A 15,362-nucleotide genomic window follows, 5' to 3' on the forward strand; every position below is an offset into this window, starting at 1 on the left:
TATGTTTCAGAACTAGAACTGATCAAATGCCCTCAAACACATGACTTACACGTGATGTCACTGAAAACCTGCATTGCTATTTACAAATCAGCATTTTTAAAATTCACAAATACGTTTTTATCTGCACATCAGAGGGTGATAAAAAACAAAAGCCAAAACCCAGAAGCACCCAGATCTTGCCCTCTGAATACCGCTTTCCAGGCAAATTCCAGGGCAGAGGCAGGGGAAGTATAGGAAGAGCCCAGAGAATCTTGTGCCATAAAGTGGCTGGTGTGTCAAGGATGGTGGGGATGCACCACACGACAGAACACCACAGGAAGGGCAACTGCCGCCCACATCTGGACAACTTGAGCACAAAAATCAATAATGATAATGACAGATTAGAACTCAGTGAGCACAGTAAGAATCCTGCCGGGCACTGTGGCTCACGCCTGTAATCCCAGCACTTTGGGAGGCTGAGGCGGATGGATCACCTAAAGTCAGGAGTTTGAGACCAGCCTGGCCAACGTGGCAAAACCCCATCTCTACTAAAAATACAAAATTAGCCAGGCATGGTGGTGCGTGCCTGTAATCCCAGCTACTCAGGAGGCTGAGGCAGAAGGATCGCTTGAACCCGAGAGGCAGAGGTTGCAGTGAGCCAAGATTATGCCATCGCACTGCAGCCTGAGCAACACAGCAAAACTCTGTCTCAAACAAACAAAAAAGAATCCTCGCATGCATCTGATATAAGGAGGAGGGGCAGCAAAACAAAAACCGAGAGGATCCTGCTGGCTGAGAAAGCCATTGGTGAGCTCGCAGCTGCAGGGGAGCTCACCTGGAGAGCATCAGGGCCCTCAAAGGGAAGCGCTTCAGGCAGCTGCCTGGACTCTCCACCCCATGCTCTGCAGGGAGTGCAATTGGGCTCTCCTTAGGAACAGCACCAGGGGCCAGGGGCCAGGGGCCAGGACAAAAGCCTCCTGGGTATTACAGATTCCTCCTCCTGTTGGTTAAGCAAAGTGCTCCGCCCATACACCCTATGCCTCAGCCCCCTCTCCACGCCTCCTCCTCGACTCGCACAGCACCCTGAAAGACAGCAGGGTGTTCATGGTGTGGATGTCTTATCTGGTACTCTGAGCTCAAGGCATAGTGCATTCCGCCAGGTTCTGAACACTCTGTGCAATGCCCCTGCTGCTCACCTGCAGTCTAACTTCAGTGCAATTTATGTCAACAGCACTTTAACAAGGTTTTTCCTGAAGCAACAACAGCAGAACACTAATACGGGGCTCACTGTGGACCCTCTTCCCTCCACCACGGCAGGCGTCCGGATCCCACTCTCTTCAGAGCCGCCGCTTTTGAACCTCCCTGGAGCAGCCAGTAGGATCTGCCTCCCTTCCCCGAGCACCCACGGCCACACCAAGCAGCCCCTGCTGCCTCCCGGGTGGGTCTCCGCAGTGTGCACCGTAAGGGCCAGTCTGCCTGTACATTCCAGCCCAGCCACACGCCATGCCAGGTACACAGCAGGTGCCCCTGGAAGAGGAGCGTCTAAAGATAACACAACAAGATAACAAGGAGGACGCCGCCTGCCTAACGTGTAAATAACAGCCCGTTCCCTGCATACCTTCGTGTGGAGCTTGGCCAACTGTTTCTCATCGAGACTGGCTTGTTTATACACCCGCTTCTTGTATCGAAACTGGCACAGAAAACAAAAAAAAGAGAGAAAACAAGTCAATACTTCTCATAGTTGTTCAGAGGGAAAATGGGCCTTTTCCTTGGCTATGTCACAGAAGACGGGGAACCCCACAGCAAACTTCCAGTTTTAAATAAATGACTGGTATTTGCACCCCAGAGCCTACAACATCCTCAGCATCACTTTTGTCAAGATTCTGTAGCAGTTTAGCTAAAAAGCCATATAAAGAAACAGGAGCAAGGGGAAGGGAAGATCCTGCAGGTGAGAAGCTGGGAGGTCTCCCTCCCAGTGATCGGCTCCCCAGCTAACTGAGTGGTTATGGTTCCTCCCAGGGGAATGGATCAGCCCTTGGCAAGGCATTTTTGGTAAATGAGGATGCTGCTTCAAACACCAGGTTTTTCTCCTACATTGTCCACCTTTGTTAAAACACACCCTAAAAGCCTGGGCTGGGAAAGGCCCCACCTCCTGTACTCCTGCAACCTCTGCCCAGATCGCTGAAGCCACTGTTTTTCCCTCCAAACAGCAGCGCCTCCTTTGAACTGGAAATTACATCACTGCATGAACCAAGGAGCACGTCTTCCTCGGATGCACGGAGTAAGCAACATTGTTGGAGTGGGCTTGCTGAGTCTCTAAAATACCTCCTCCCTCCCCCAGCCCCCCGCTTGGCTGGAGATGCTGCAGAAGGTCTAGGAAGGATGCTGAGCATTTAGGAGTCACTGGAGTTTGGAGCTGGGACCTCTGTTCCAATCCTAGCCCTAATGCTCTCAACTCACAGAGTTAACTCAGGGCTGGGCACTTTCCCATCTCAGTTTCCTTATCTGCCCCATGGGGATAATAGCACCCACCTCCCAGGGTGGCCTGAGCATTGAATGTGAGCTTCCTGGCACAGACCTGGCACTAGACAAGTCCACTTTATCTCTCCCTCCTTACTGCCCTTGATGCCGTCACCCTGCATGGTTACACATGTGCTCAGAGCCAGCAAAAACTGCCCCTGGGTAAAATGATGGTGCGGGGCAGGCGGCGGGTGAGCTCATCCTGAAACTGAAAGTCGCATCTCACAGAAAAGCTTCCAAATAAACAACCCTAGTCTCCTTTCTCCACCACGCCAAACAAAATGGCTATTTGACAAAAGACAAAATTCTTGTGCACAGACTGATACTTGTGGGGTTTTGTTTTCAACTGGCCAAATAAACCAGCTGTGAAATCAGAAAGTTCTGTGAAGCGCAGGCTGCACAGAGTTTGGGGAGAAAGTGCGCTGGTCAGAAGGGCATCCATTCATTTCCCAGAACAGAGCAGGCAGGAGGAGCTACAGGCCCATTTTAGAACTTCCACTTCTGATTCTAGATTTCAGGACAGCAGGTTCTGTGCGTCCATGCCCTGGGACCAATCACACCTCTGGTCCAGATTTCAGAAGCCACTGAGAATGATGCCAGGTGCCTTCTCAGGCTCACGATCATGTGGCTAAGCTTAAAAGTCTCAGGGAATTCAATTCCACGGAGCCCCTTTCCAGATATAAAACAATCCGCTTGGGCCCACAGCATCTCTGGGCAGGAGGGTAAAGGACTCAAGGAGGGAGTGTTTATTCCAGAGTCATAAACATTTATAGCCCATGGCTACAGAGGACACCGGCTCAGGACCACAGACCCTTTTTCTTGCTATTTCTCCAACATTTCATAAGCAGCCCACCATATTGTGCTGAAATTATCTGAGGCAAAGAGCCCAGACTGATGCCCGCCCCTAATGTGTCAATCCCTGAGCCAATCTCAGCCTTTGCAGTGGGTCATGCAAAGGAGATTAATAAACCTAAATATCAGCATCAATTTTGGCCGGGCATGGTGGCTCACGCCTGTAATCCCAGCACTTTGGGAAGCCGAGGCAGGTGGATCAACCTGAGGCCAGGAGTTTGAGACCAGCCTGGCCAACATGGTGAAACCCATCTCTACTAAAAACAAAAAATTAGCCAGGCGTGGTGGTGGGCACCTGTAATCCTAGCTATTCAGGAGGCTGAGGCACAAGAATCGCTTGAACCCAGGAGACAGAGGCTGCAGTGAGCCGAGATCACACCACTGCACTCTAGCCTGGATGACAGAGCGAGACTCGGTCTCAAAAACAAAACAAAACAAAAAACAAAGTATCAGCAACAATTTCATGACAATGAAACCAGAGCAGCAGCTGCAAAGTCAATTTGGGGACTTGTGGATGGCCAGGCTCACAACGCACACACTGCTCCATGAACACTTCCCTCTGGGCCTCACGACCACTCCCGGACATCACTACTAACATTCACTCAATGTCATGAATGGGAATCTGGGGCTGAGACAGCATGGGTGGCTGGCTCGAGGTTGCACAGCTGCAGGTACTGGGGCCAGATGTAGAGGAGACTCCCAAATTCTCTGGTCTTCTCGCCCAGTTTTCCTGCCGTTATGGAAATGATCAGCCCCTGAAATGAACTGCATGGATTTACTCTTCCTGGTCCATCACCTTCCACTGGAGTGTAAGGTCCGTGGGATCAGAACCTTGACTTTTCTGTGCCAGAAAAGTGTGTGGTCCTTAGTTGGCCCTCAGTGACAATTTTTTTCCCAATGGATACCCATTTTACAGATAAGCAAACTGAGGCCAGGACAGCTGAGTGATTTGCTCTAAACCACACAACTTCCAAGTGGCATCTCATCTTTTTCTACACCAAAACCCCTCCCTGAATCTGACACATGGTCCGCACTGGGGATCCCAATAACCTCAGCCTCAGTGTCACAACGGAACTGAGAAACGTGCAGACGCGGCATCACCTTAGCCCTGGGTGGGCGTCCATGACATCTTGGGCTTCAGAGGAATCTCTAGTCACTGAGTAGAGAACCCACTTAGGTTGCTCAAGTGCCAGCTGCAATTACACACGTGCAGCCTCTTGCTGTTGACTAAGCTAAAATGAGTGCAATCGCTGAATGATGCCAACATGTTGTGCAGGAGTAGAAATGATCCGTTTCTGGCTTCTCTTAACTGACGTAACCCAACACGTATACACTGTAGGAAACAATGCCTGTAAACTTGGGGCGTAGCAAGCCTGGGTGAGAAAGGTAGGGACAGGGGTCGTGCATCACGTGGAAATGCGTAGGGCTGCCCCGTCTTACGGATCAGCCACTTCTGGAGGGAGGCCCAGGAGCTTGTGGCTGCTGACAGCAGCTCAAAGAGCCCCGGTCACCCGGGCAGGAAGCAGAAGTGAAGCTGTGCTGTTGAGAACAGCTGGATGGTCACAGCCGCCCTGTTACTCAAGGACTCAGAGATGAATTGGAGAATGGTATGGTTTGACTGTGTGTCCCCTCCAAACCTCATGTTCAAATGTGATCACCGGTGTTGGAGGCGGGGCCAGGTGGGAGGTCTTTGGGTCCTGGGGCGGATCCCTCCTGAATGGCCTGGAGCCCTCCCCATGGTAGTCAGTCAATTCTCGCTCTGTTAGTTCACGGGGGAGCCAGGAACTACTCCTCCCCTGCTCGCTCTCACACCCCCTCTTGCCGCCTAACACCTGCTCCTGCTTCGCCTTCTGCCATGAGAACAAGCTCCCTGAGGCCTCAATGCTGAGCCCATGCCGGCACCACACTTTCTGTACAGCCTGCAGAACCGTGGGCCAATTAAACCTCTTTTCTCTTAGCCAGCCTCAGGTTTTTTTGTTGTTGTTGTTTTAGACAGAGTTTCACTCTTGTCGCCCAGGCTGGAGTGCAATGGCACCATCTTGGCTCACTGCAACCTCCACCTCCAGGGTTCAAGCAATTCTCCTGCCTCAGCCTCCCGAGTAGCTGGGATTACAGGCACACATGACCACACCCAGCTAATTTTTGTATTTTTAGTAGAGACGGAGTTTCACCATGTTGGCCAGGCTAATCTTGAACTCCTGATCTCAGGTGATCCACCTTCCTCGGCCTCCCAAAGTGCTGGGATTACAGGCATGAGCCACCTCACCCAGCCAGTTATTTCTTTATAGCAATGAAAGAACAGACTATCGTGAGGAATATGATGTAATTTAAAAATTCCTTCTTTGTGCCTGACTCCTGGCAGAGTTCCTAAAACCTTTGGACTGTCCTCAGTGATAAGAGTATCTCTGGAGCACTAATGAGATGACTCTCAACTCCCAGGTAGCTTCCAGGATGGGGGCTGGTGGCCGGAAGGATCAGACTATGACTCGAGGGTCAGGACTCCCAGTCGCCCTGCTGACTGGCAGGATGGAGTCCAATCACCATGGTCAGTGATTTCATCCTATGTAATGCCTATGTAATGAAACTTCCATAAAAATCCCTCAACAATGGGGCCTGGGGGCTTCTGAGCCAGCAAACACATCCACATGCTGGGAGGGTGGTGCACCCCCAACTCCACAGGGATGGAAGCTCCTGCACGCTGGGCCCTCCCGACGTCGCCTAGTGCACCTCTTGATCAGCTGTGCATTTGTACACTTTGTAATAAGCCAGGGGTAGCAGTTAAAATGCCTTTTTAGGTTCTCTGAGCTGCTCCAGCAAGTGATGGAACCCAAAAAGGGGGTGGTGGGAACCCCTAGTTCACAGCCAAATGGGACAGAAATGTGGGTGGCCTGGGGACTTGATGTTTATGGAGGGCAGTCTTATGGGACTGAGCCCTTAAACTTGTAGTTAGTGACAGAATTGAATTAATTATTGACATCCAGCTGGTGTCTGGAGAGGTGGAGAAGGAAAATACACCACCCATTAGGCACTGGGAAGGAAAAATTTAAAACCCCTCAGAGAAGCATGGGGAGCCCCGTTCTCCATGCCCAGGGCCCACGGTCCTGGTTATGAAAGCCTGAATCAGACCCACGGTTTATTATTCACAGCAAGATTTCTCTGCAGGGATTCTTTGAATCTGTAGTGAAAAAAAAATGTATAAAAGTTGTACAACAGTGTGAGATTCATGGCAAAATCAGAAGCAACCTTTTATTAGTCCATTTTCACACTGCTATAAAGAAATACCTGAGACTGGGTAATTTATAAAGGAAAGAGGTTTAGTTGACTCACAGTTCCATATGGCTGCGGAGGCCTCAGGAACATTACAGTCATGGTGGAAGGCGAAGGGAAAGCAAGCACCTTCTTCACAAGGCAGCAGGAGAGAGAACAGCAAAGGAGGAACTTCCAGACACTTATAATAAAACCATCAGATCTCGTGAGACCTCACTTACTATCATGAGAACAGCATGGGAAACCGCTATGATCCAATCACCTCCCTCCCTCAATACATGGGGATTACAGGTCCCTCCCTCAACATGTGGGGATTACAATTAGAGGTGAGATTTTGGTGGGGACATAGAGCCAAACTATATCAAACCTCAAGACCCCAGACTGATTTTTAAATGTGGGGATAATTTCCCAATGCAAATGGAATTGGTCTCACCCCACCACCATGTCTCCCCCACCCACCACGGCATCCAGGCTGTGACACAACCACAGTCCATGCACCGTGGGCTGAAATATACCTCCAGGGAAGGAACGCCCTCGCCCACGGGCTGTGGGTACTCGCGCAGGAGCCGCTCCTCATCCAGGAACTTGCCGTCACGCCCATTGCTGGCCGGCTGGAACAGGCCGTAGTTCAGGACATCTTTCAAACTCTGGGTTAATGTACACAGGATCCGCTGCTTTGCAACCCACACCGTGGCATCCGGGTTAAATCGAATGCATTTCTGCCAGGAAGGACAAAGACAGCTGATGAGTGACAGAGGACGCTACCCGAGTCACCCACGTGGGGCGCGTGGTCAGAGAGGCAAAGCTGCTTCCACCCCTTCCCGACACTTCCTCTGAGCAGTGAACCCATGGCTTTTCACAATGAAAAATAAAGCCTACTGGTTGCTGGGACACAGACGTTCGGTAAATATAAAAGGGAAAAAGGAAAGACCGAGGCACTGGTCTCTTTGGCCTTGATCTCACCATGGACTCAAATCACCAGCACTGGCCAGGTGCGGTGGCTCACGCCTGTCATCCCAGCACTTTGGGAGGTCCAGGCAAACAGATCACAAGGTCAGGAGATCGAGACCATCCTAGCCAACATGGCGAAACCCCATCGCTGCTAAAAATACAAAAATTTGCTGGGCATGGTGGTGCGTGTCTGTAATCCCAGCTACTCTGGAGGCTGAGGCAGGAGAATCGCTTGAACCAGGGAATTAGAGGTTGCACTGAGCCGAGATTGCACCACTGCACTAAAGTCTGGCGACAAGGCGAGACTCCGTCTCAAAAAAAAAAAAAAAAAAAAAAAAAATTCTCTAGCCCTCATAGTGTCTTTTTGGTCATCAACGACCACCTGTCGCCTCAGGGCCCTCTCTCACTTGCATGGCACTTCTCAAACTCCAGCAGTTTGAAAAACACAGGTCAGAGACCCTACTTATGTCTCCCTAACACAATGTCTGATTCAGCAGGTCTGGGTGGGACCTGAGAACCTACATCTCAGACAAATCCCAAGGTGCTACTGCTGCTGCCGTCCTGGGGAACACACATTCAGAACCACAGCCCGCGCATATTTCAATGTGACTTAATTTTGACATGGATTTCAGATTCGGTGGAAGCCTTGTCTTATAACCACACTGACGAGAAAGTTTTCATACTACCTACGCTGACTCTGAACACAAAAGCTTTAAAAATGCAGTCATCACCTCTCCTCCCAAAGGACACAGGAAAGCAATTACGGAAAAACGATTTGATGGAAAATCAAATCAGTTGCCATGAGAGTTCATTTTTGCAAAGTTAAATAGTGTCAACAGGGCCTGCAAACCAATCACAACACTTCAAACATATAATAGCACCTCTGAAGACTGAAATAACAACAAGTTGGTCATGTTCCCAGGTCCCCTCTGTGAGACTCACCAGTGAGCCAGGAAAGGCAAAGGCCAGGCAAATCCACTTCTAGCCATGACTTCTAATTTTTGTTGAATTAAAATTATATTCTACTGAACAGCTGTCAGCAGGGGCTCAATAATTCACTTTGTCACTGTCAAAGTGTTCAGAACAAAAGGAGGTTTGATTGAATATAAGACTCAAACCAATTCTCTATCTGAGGATTCTGTGGGTTTGTGCCCAAGAAAGCAAAAGGCCCTATCATCTTCCCAAGACAGCCTGAGGGTAAGTTCCTCATCGCTGGGAAAATGATCCTGGGACGGCCAACAGGAGGCCGGGTTCAGTGGGCGGCCAGAGTCCTCCCTGCCAGGAAACCTGACCCTGTGCACAAAAGCTCCTGTTTCTCCCTTCCAATGTCAAAGGCTGAGCTCACGTGTGGCTCTCAAAGCTCCCCACAGGGCTGTGAGGCTGGGTGGGGGCAGTTGTTTATTCCAGAAAGATTTCCAGACCCGCACCCTCCCCCATCCTTGGCTAAGCAAGGACTCTCTGGAAACTCCTGGCACAAGAAACAAGCTGTATCAGGTGTGACCAGGTGGGGCCACTCACTACTCACCCTTCAGTCGCAGGAATCCTTCTGGGCCCCTCCAATTCAAGCTCCAACATCCACAGAGCCCATGGCTCCCTCCCTGACACCTGCAGAGAAGCTTCAGCCAAGGGGCAATTCCTTGGAGGAGCACAGGGCTCCAAACTGCCTCTCAGGGGACTTCTGTGCCACTGCAGGTGATTGCAAAGATGGGTGTCCACCGTCATTTGTGGACAGGGTGGGGATGCTGTGTCTGTGCAGCACGGGGGCCAACCCCACAAAGCAAGAACCATCTGCTCCAGAAAATGCTAAGAGCACCACCTTGAGAATCATCTAGAAGGAGCAAGAGCTCAAAGGTCGGAAAGCCTGGGTTTGCAACCCAGTGGGGCACACCAACCTTGATTCCTAGGGAAACCCACCCACCCAGCAGTCCTCTGATTCCCCCATGAAAATCAGAGCCACTACTTAACTTCAGGGCTGCTGTCAGGATCAAACGGAATATAAATAAGACATGTTGTTATGGGCTGAACTGTGCCCCTCTAAATAAATGTTGAAGTCCTAATGCCCATACCCTATGAATGTGATTAATTTGGGAATAGGATCTTTGCAGGCGTAATCAAGTTAAGATGATGTCATACAGGAGCAGGGTGGACCCTAATGCCATAACTGTGTCCTTAAAAAGGGAGTAAATCTGGATATTAGCCCTTTGTCAGATGGATAGATTGCAAAAATTTTCTCCCATTCTGTAGATTGCCTGTTCACTCTGATGGTAGTTTCTTTTGCTGTGCAGAAGCTCTTGAGTTTAATTAGATCCCACTTGTCTATTTTAGCTTTTGTTGCCATTGTTTTTGGTGTTTTAGTCATGAAGTCCTTGCCCATGCCTATGTCCTGAATGGTACTGCCTAGGTTTTCTTCTAGTGTTTTTATGGTTTTAGGTCTAACATTTAAGTCTTTAATCCATCTTGAATTAATTTTTGTATAAGGTGTAAGGAAGGCATTCAGTTTCTTCCACAAAGAACTTAAACAAATTTATAAGAAAAAATCAAACAACCCCATCAAAAAGTGGGCAAAGGATATGAACAGACACTTTTCAAAAGAAGACATTTATGCAGCCAACAGACACACGAAAAAATGCTCATCATCACTGGTCATCAGAGAAATGCAAATCAAAACCACAATGAGATACCATCTCACACCAGTTAGAATGGCGATCATTAAAAAGTCATGAAACAACAGGTGCTGGAGAGGATGTGGAGAAATAGGAATGCTTTTACACTGTTAGTAGGAGTGTACACTAGTTCAACTGTTGTGGAAGACAGTGTGGCAATTCCTCAAGGATCTAGAACTAGCAATACCATTTGACCCAGTGATCCCATTAGTGGGTATATACCCAAAGGATTATGAATCATGCCACTATAAAGACACATGCACACGTATGTTTACTGCGGCACTATTCACAATAGCAAAGACTTGGAACCAACCCAAATGTCCATCAATGATAGACTGGATTAAGAAAATGTGGCACATATACACCATGGAATACTATGCAGCCATAAAAAAGAATGAGTTCATGTCCTTTGAAGTGACATGGATGAAGCTGGAAACCATCATTCTGAGCAAACTATCGCAAGGACAGAAAACCAAACACTGCATGTTCTCACTCATAGGTGGGAATTGAACAATGAGAACACTTGGACACAGGGCGGGGGAACATCACACATGGGGGCCTGTCTTGGTGTGGGGGGTTGGGGGAGGGATAGCATTAGGAGAAATACCTAATGTAAATGACGAGTTAATGGGTACAGCAAACCAACAAGGTACATGTATACATATGTAACAAACCTGCACGTTGTGCACATGTACCCTAGAACTTAAAGTATAATTTTTAAAAAAAGTGAGAAAATCTGGACACGGCATCATGCACACGGGGAGACGACCACGTGAATGGGAAGGCAGAGACTGGTGTGTCCCATCTGCAAACCCAGCAATGCTAAGATTTCTGGTAAGCCCCCAGAAGCTGGGGTAGAGGTAGAGAATCTGGGACAGATTCCCCCTCAAGCCTCAGAAGGAACCAACCTTGCCTACCCCTTGACCTTGGACTTCCAGCCTCCAGAATTTGAGACAATACGTGTCTGGGATTTAAGGCACCAGTCTGTGGTTGGTTATGGCAGGCATGGGAACTCATAAACGTGTGAATCACCTGCCACTAATTGTGGCAGCAAAAAAACAGCAGCATCATCATCTCTGAGAGCGGAACTCAGCAGGTCGAGCATTCCCAGCTCCCAGGGAGCTCCCCTCCCTCCATACGTGATGGGAGCCGCCCACGTGTTCACACCAGCTCCCGGCAAGCCCACGACGTCAGAAGACACTTTGGATGAATCCTACTTCAATTCTTCACTTACCCATCATTGACTCACTGTCCAATCAGGCAAACCCCAGGTCCAAGAGCAGGCCTGACACAGTACAGGTGACTGACACTGGCTGAATGATGTGGGAGCCACAAAGACAATAAATAAGAAGCAAACCAGTCTGAGGTCACCATTTGTAGTGGGGAAAGACACCTACTCAACTGTCACACAATATGGAAAAGGTAAAAATCCATGCTAACATGAGCTCCCTTGGGGACCCAGAGGAAGGAGTAAGTGACGCTGCTTGGTAAGGAGCGTGCATCATAGGCTGCTGCCCAGGAACACAGAGGGATATGCGAGTCTGGGGTAGGACTTCCAGGTTGAGGGCCCATCATAAGGAGAGGGAGGGAGGCAAAGGTAGAACAGTGAAGAGTCTAGCAGGTGGATGGCCCAAGACAGTTTCTGCCTTAAGTGACCCTTCCTGGTCCCACTGTTACCAGTGTGAGCCTTGGTCATGTCAAGTTCTCCTTGAGGAGAACAGTATCTGATTCTGGTCTCCCCACAGCCCTGCGAGGTGGCTATTCCTTTATAATTTGTTAGAGATGTTCTGAGTGAGTGAGTGATTTGTTAGATGACTCACAGATAGTACAGAAAGGATGGCAAAGACAACAGTGTATAGGAAGTCCCAACCCTGGCCAACTCCTCTAAAGGATTACTGGAGGAAACACCTCTCTTCTCCTTGAGCTTCTATCTTCTGCGCACAGGGTCCTTTACCAGCACCAGGACAGGAGTGGGTGAGAGGACATGAAGATGACCAAGATGTGCTCTTGCCCCTTAAAGAGTTCAGTGTCTACAGGGAGGGGATGATGATGATGGTGGTGATGCTGATGATGAGGGTGGTTGTAATGGTGATGATGGTGGTGGTAGTGGTGGCAGTGATGGTGGTGATAATGGTGATGATGGAGATGTTGGTAATGGCGATGATAGTGATCATGATGATGATGATGGTGGTGGTGACTGATGGTGATAATGGTGATGATGGTATTATGATAGCGATGATGGTGATAGTGATGATGGTGATGGTGATGATGGTGGTGATGATGATGGTGATGGTGATGATAATGGTGATAATGATGGTATGATGACAGTGATAATGGTGATGATGGTGATGGTGATAATGGTGATGGTGGTGATTAGGAGGATGGTGGTGATGATGGTGATGGTGACAATAATGGTGATAATGATGGTATTATGATAGTGATGATGGTGATGGTGATGATGATGGTGATGCTGATGATAATAATGGTATGATGGTAGTGATAACAGTGATGATGTTGGTGATGGGGATGGTAGTGGTGATGAGAGTGGTGATTATGAGGATGGTGGTGATGATGGTGATGGTGATAATGGTGATAATAATGGTGATTATGAGAATGGTGGTGATGATGGTGATGGTGATAATAATGGATGATGGTATTATGATAGTGATGGTGGTGGAGGTGATGGTGATGATGGTGACGATAATGGTGACAATGATGGTATGATGATAGTGATAATGGTGATGATGGTGGTGATGATGGTGACGATAATGGTGACAATGATGGTATGATGATAGTGATAATGGTGATGATGGTGGTGAAGGGGATGGTAGTGATGATGGTGATGGTGACAATCATGATGATAGTGATGGTGATCATAATGAGGATGATGATGGTGATGATGACAGTGGTCACTGCAATCATGACAGTAGTGGTGATGATGAAGATGATGGTGATGACAGTGATAATGATAACCATGACACAGTGATGATTACCATGTATTGAATCCTAATAAGCCAGAAATTATGCTAACCTTATCACCTTCACCACAACCCTAAGTGGATATTATTATTACTTTTTGTATAATATTATTATTACTGTTTATATAATAATATTATTCTCATTCTCTAGATAAAGAAGCTGAGCCTCAGAGACTCCAAGTAACTACCCCAAGGTCACACTTCTAGAAAGCAGTAGAGGTTTGGTTTAAACCCAAGTCAAATCTCCCCATCTCCCGAGTTCTTGCTGTTCAAGTGATAGATGATGTTCCTCTCTATACACACCCACTGCCAATCTTAGTGCAGGCAAAACATAAATTAGAGGCATATCCCATTCTATTTCACTTGCTTTATTGAGCTTCACAGAGAAGGTGTTTTTGCAAATTGGAGGTTTGCGGCAACTCTGCAACGAGAAAATCTATCGGCATTATTTCTCCAACAGCACACGCTCACTTCATATCTCTGTGTCACATTTGAGTAATTCTTGCACTGTCAAATTTTTCTTAATTATTATATCTGTTAGGATGATCTGTGGTCAGTGATCTTTGATGTTACTATTGTCATTGTTCTGGGGTGGCATGAACCACACCCATATAAGATAGGAAACTTAATAAAAGTTCTGTGTGTTCTGACTGTTGCACTGACCAGCTATTCTCCCACCTCTCTCCCTCTCCTTGGGCCTCCCTATGCCCTGAGACACAATAATATTGAAATTAGGTCAAGTAATAACCCTACAGTAGCCTCTACGTGTCCAAGTGAAAGGAAGAGTCACATATCTCTCATTTTAAATCAAAAGCTAGGAGTGATTAAGCTTAGCAAGGAAGGCATGTTGAAAGCTGAGTCAGGCCAAAAGTGAGGCCTCCAGCACCAAACAGTAAGCCATCATGTGAATGCAAACAAAATGTTCCTGAAGGAAATTAGAAGGGCCACTCCAGTGAACACGCAAATGGTAAGTGAAACAGGCCTTAGTGCTGATAGGGAGAAGGTTTGAGTCGCCAAACTTTGATGATCAAGACGGTCACAACATTCATTTAAACCAAAGCCTCATCCAGAGCAAGGCCCTGACTCTCTTCAATTCTCTGAAGGCTGAGAGAGGTGAGGAAGCTGCAGGAGAAAGGCTGGAAACCAGCAGAGGTTTATTCATGAGGTTGAAGGAAAGAAGCCATCTCCATAACAGGAAAGTGTGAGGTGAAGCAGCAAGTGCTGATGGAGAAGCTGCAGCAAGTTCTCCAGAAGATCTCGCTCAGATCATTGATGAAGGCGGCTACATTAAACAACAGATTTTCAATGTAGACAAGACAGCCTTCTATTGAAAGAAGATGGCATCTAGGACTTTCATAGCTAGAGACAAGAAGTCAACATCTGGCTTAAAAGCTTCAAAGGACAGGCTGTCTTGTTAGGGGCTAATGCAGCTGGTGACTTTAAGTTGAAGCCTATGCTAATATATCATTCAAAAAAACCGAGGGTCCTTAAGAATGATGCTAAATCAATCGGCCGGGCGTGGTGGCTCATGCCTGTAATCCCAGCACTTTAGGAGGCCAAGGTGGGCGGATCATGAGGTCAAGAGACAGAGACCAGCCTGGCCAACATGGTGGAACCCCAACTCTACTAAAAATACAAAAATTAGCTGGGTGTGGTGGCAGGCACCTGTAGTCCCAGCTACTTGGGAGGCTGAGGCAGGAGAATTGCTAGAACCCAGGAACAGGATGTTGCAGTGAGCCGAGATCATGCCACTGCACTCCAGCCTGGTGACAGAGTGAGACTCTGTCTCAAAAAAAAAAAAAAAAAAAAAAAAGAATTATACTAAATTAACTCTATCTGTGCTCTATAAATGGAACAACAAAGCCTGGATGACAGCACATCTGTTTACAGCACATGTTACTGAATATTGTAAGCCCACTGTTGAGACCTAATGCTCAGAAAAAGAGATTCTTTTCCAAATATTACTGCTCCTTGACAATGTACCTGGTCACTCAAGAGCGCTGATGGAGATGTACAAGGAGATAAACGTTTTCATGCTTGCATACACAATATCCATTTTGCAGTCCATGGATTAAGGATTAATTTCGACTTTCAAGTCTTATTATTTAACAATATATCTTGTAAGACTATAGCTGCCACAGATTCCTCAGAT

At 47.8% G+C, this 15,362-nt stretch overlaps 1 protein-coding gene across 2 annotated transcripts in view; it reads right to left on the reverse strand.

Moving 5' to 3' along the window:
- SHANK2 (SH3 and multiple ankyrin repeat domains 2) overlaps positions 1–15,362 on the reverse strand; it is a 691,655-nt gene that overhangs the window by 550,818 nt on the left and 125,475 nt on the right. For both annotated transcript variants that reach the window (XM_055356048.2, XM_055356047.2), the window contains exons 5-6: positions 7,134–7,337; positions 1,598–1,669 (exon numbers count right to left, since the gene is read on the reverse strand). In XM_055356048.2, the coding sequence (XP_055212023.1) occupies positions 1,598–1,669; positions 7,134–7,337 (276 nt within the window). The remainder of the gene's footprint in view (positions 1–1,597; positions 1,670–7,133; positions 7,338–15,362) is intronic.

Source organism: Gorilla gorilla, chromosome 9 (genome assembly GCF_029281585.2).
Source record: "Gorilla gorilla gorilla isolate KB3781 chromosome 9, NHGRI_mGorGor1-v2.1_pri, whole genome shotgun sequence".
In the NCBI taxonomy this organism is placed as follows: domain Eukaryota; kingdom Metazoa; phylum Chordata; class Mammalia; order Primates; family Hominidae; genus Gorilla; species Gorilla gorilla.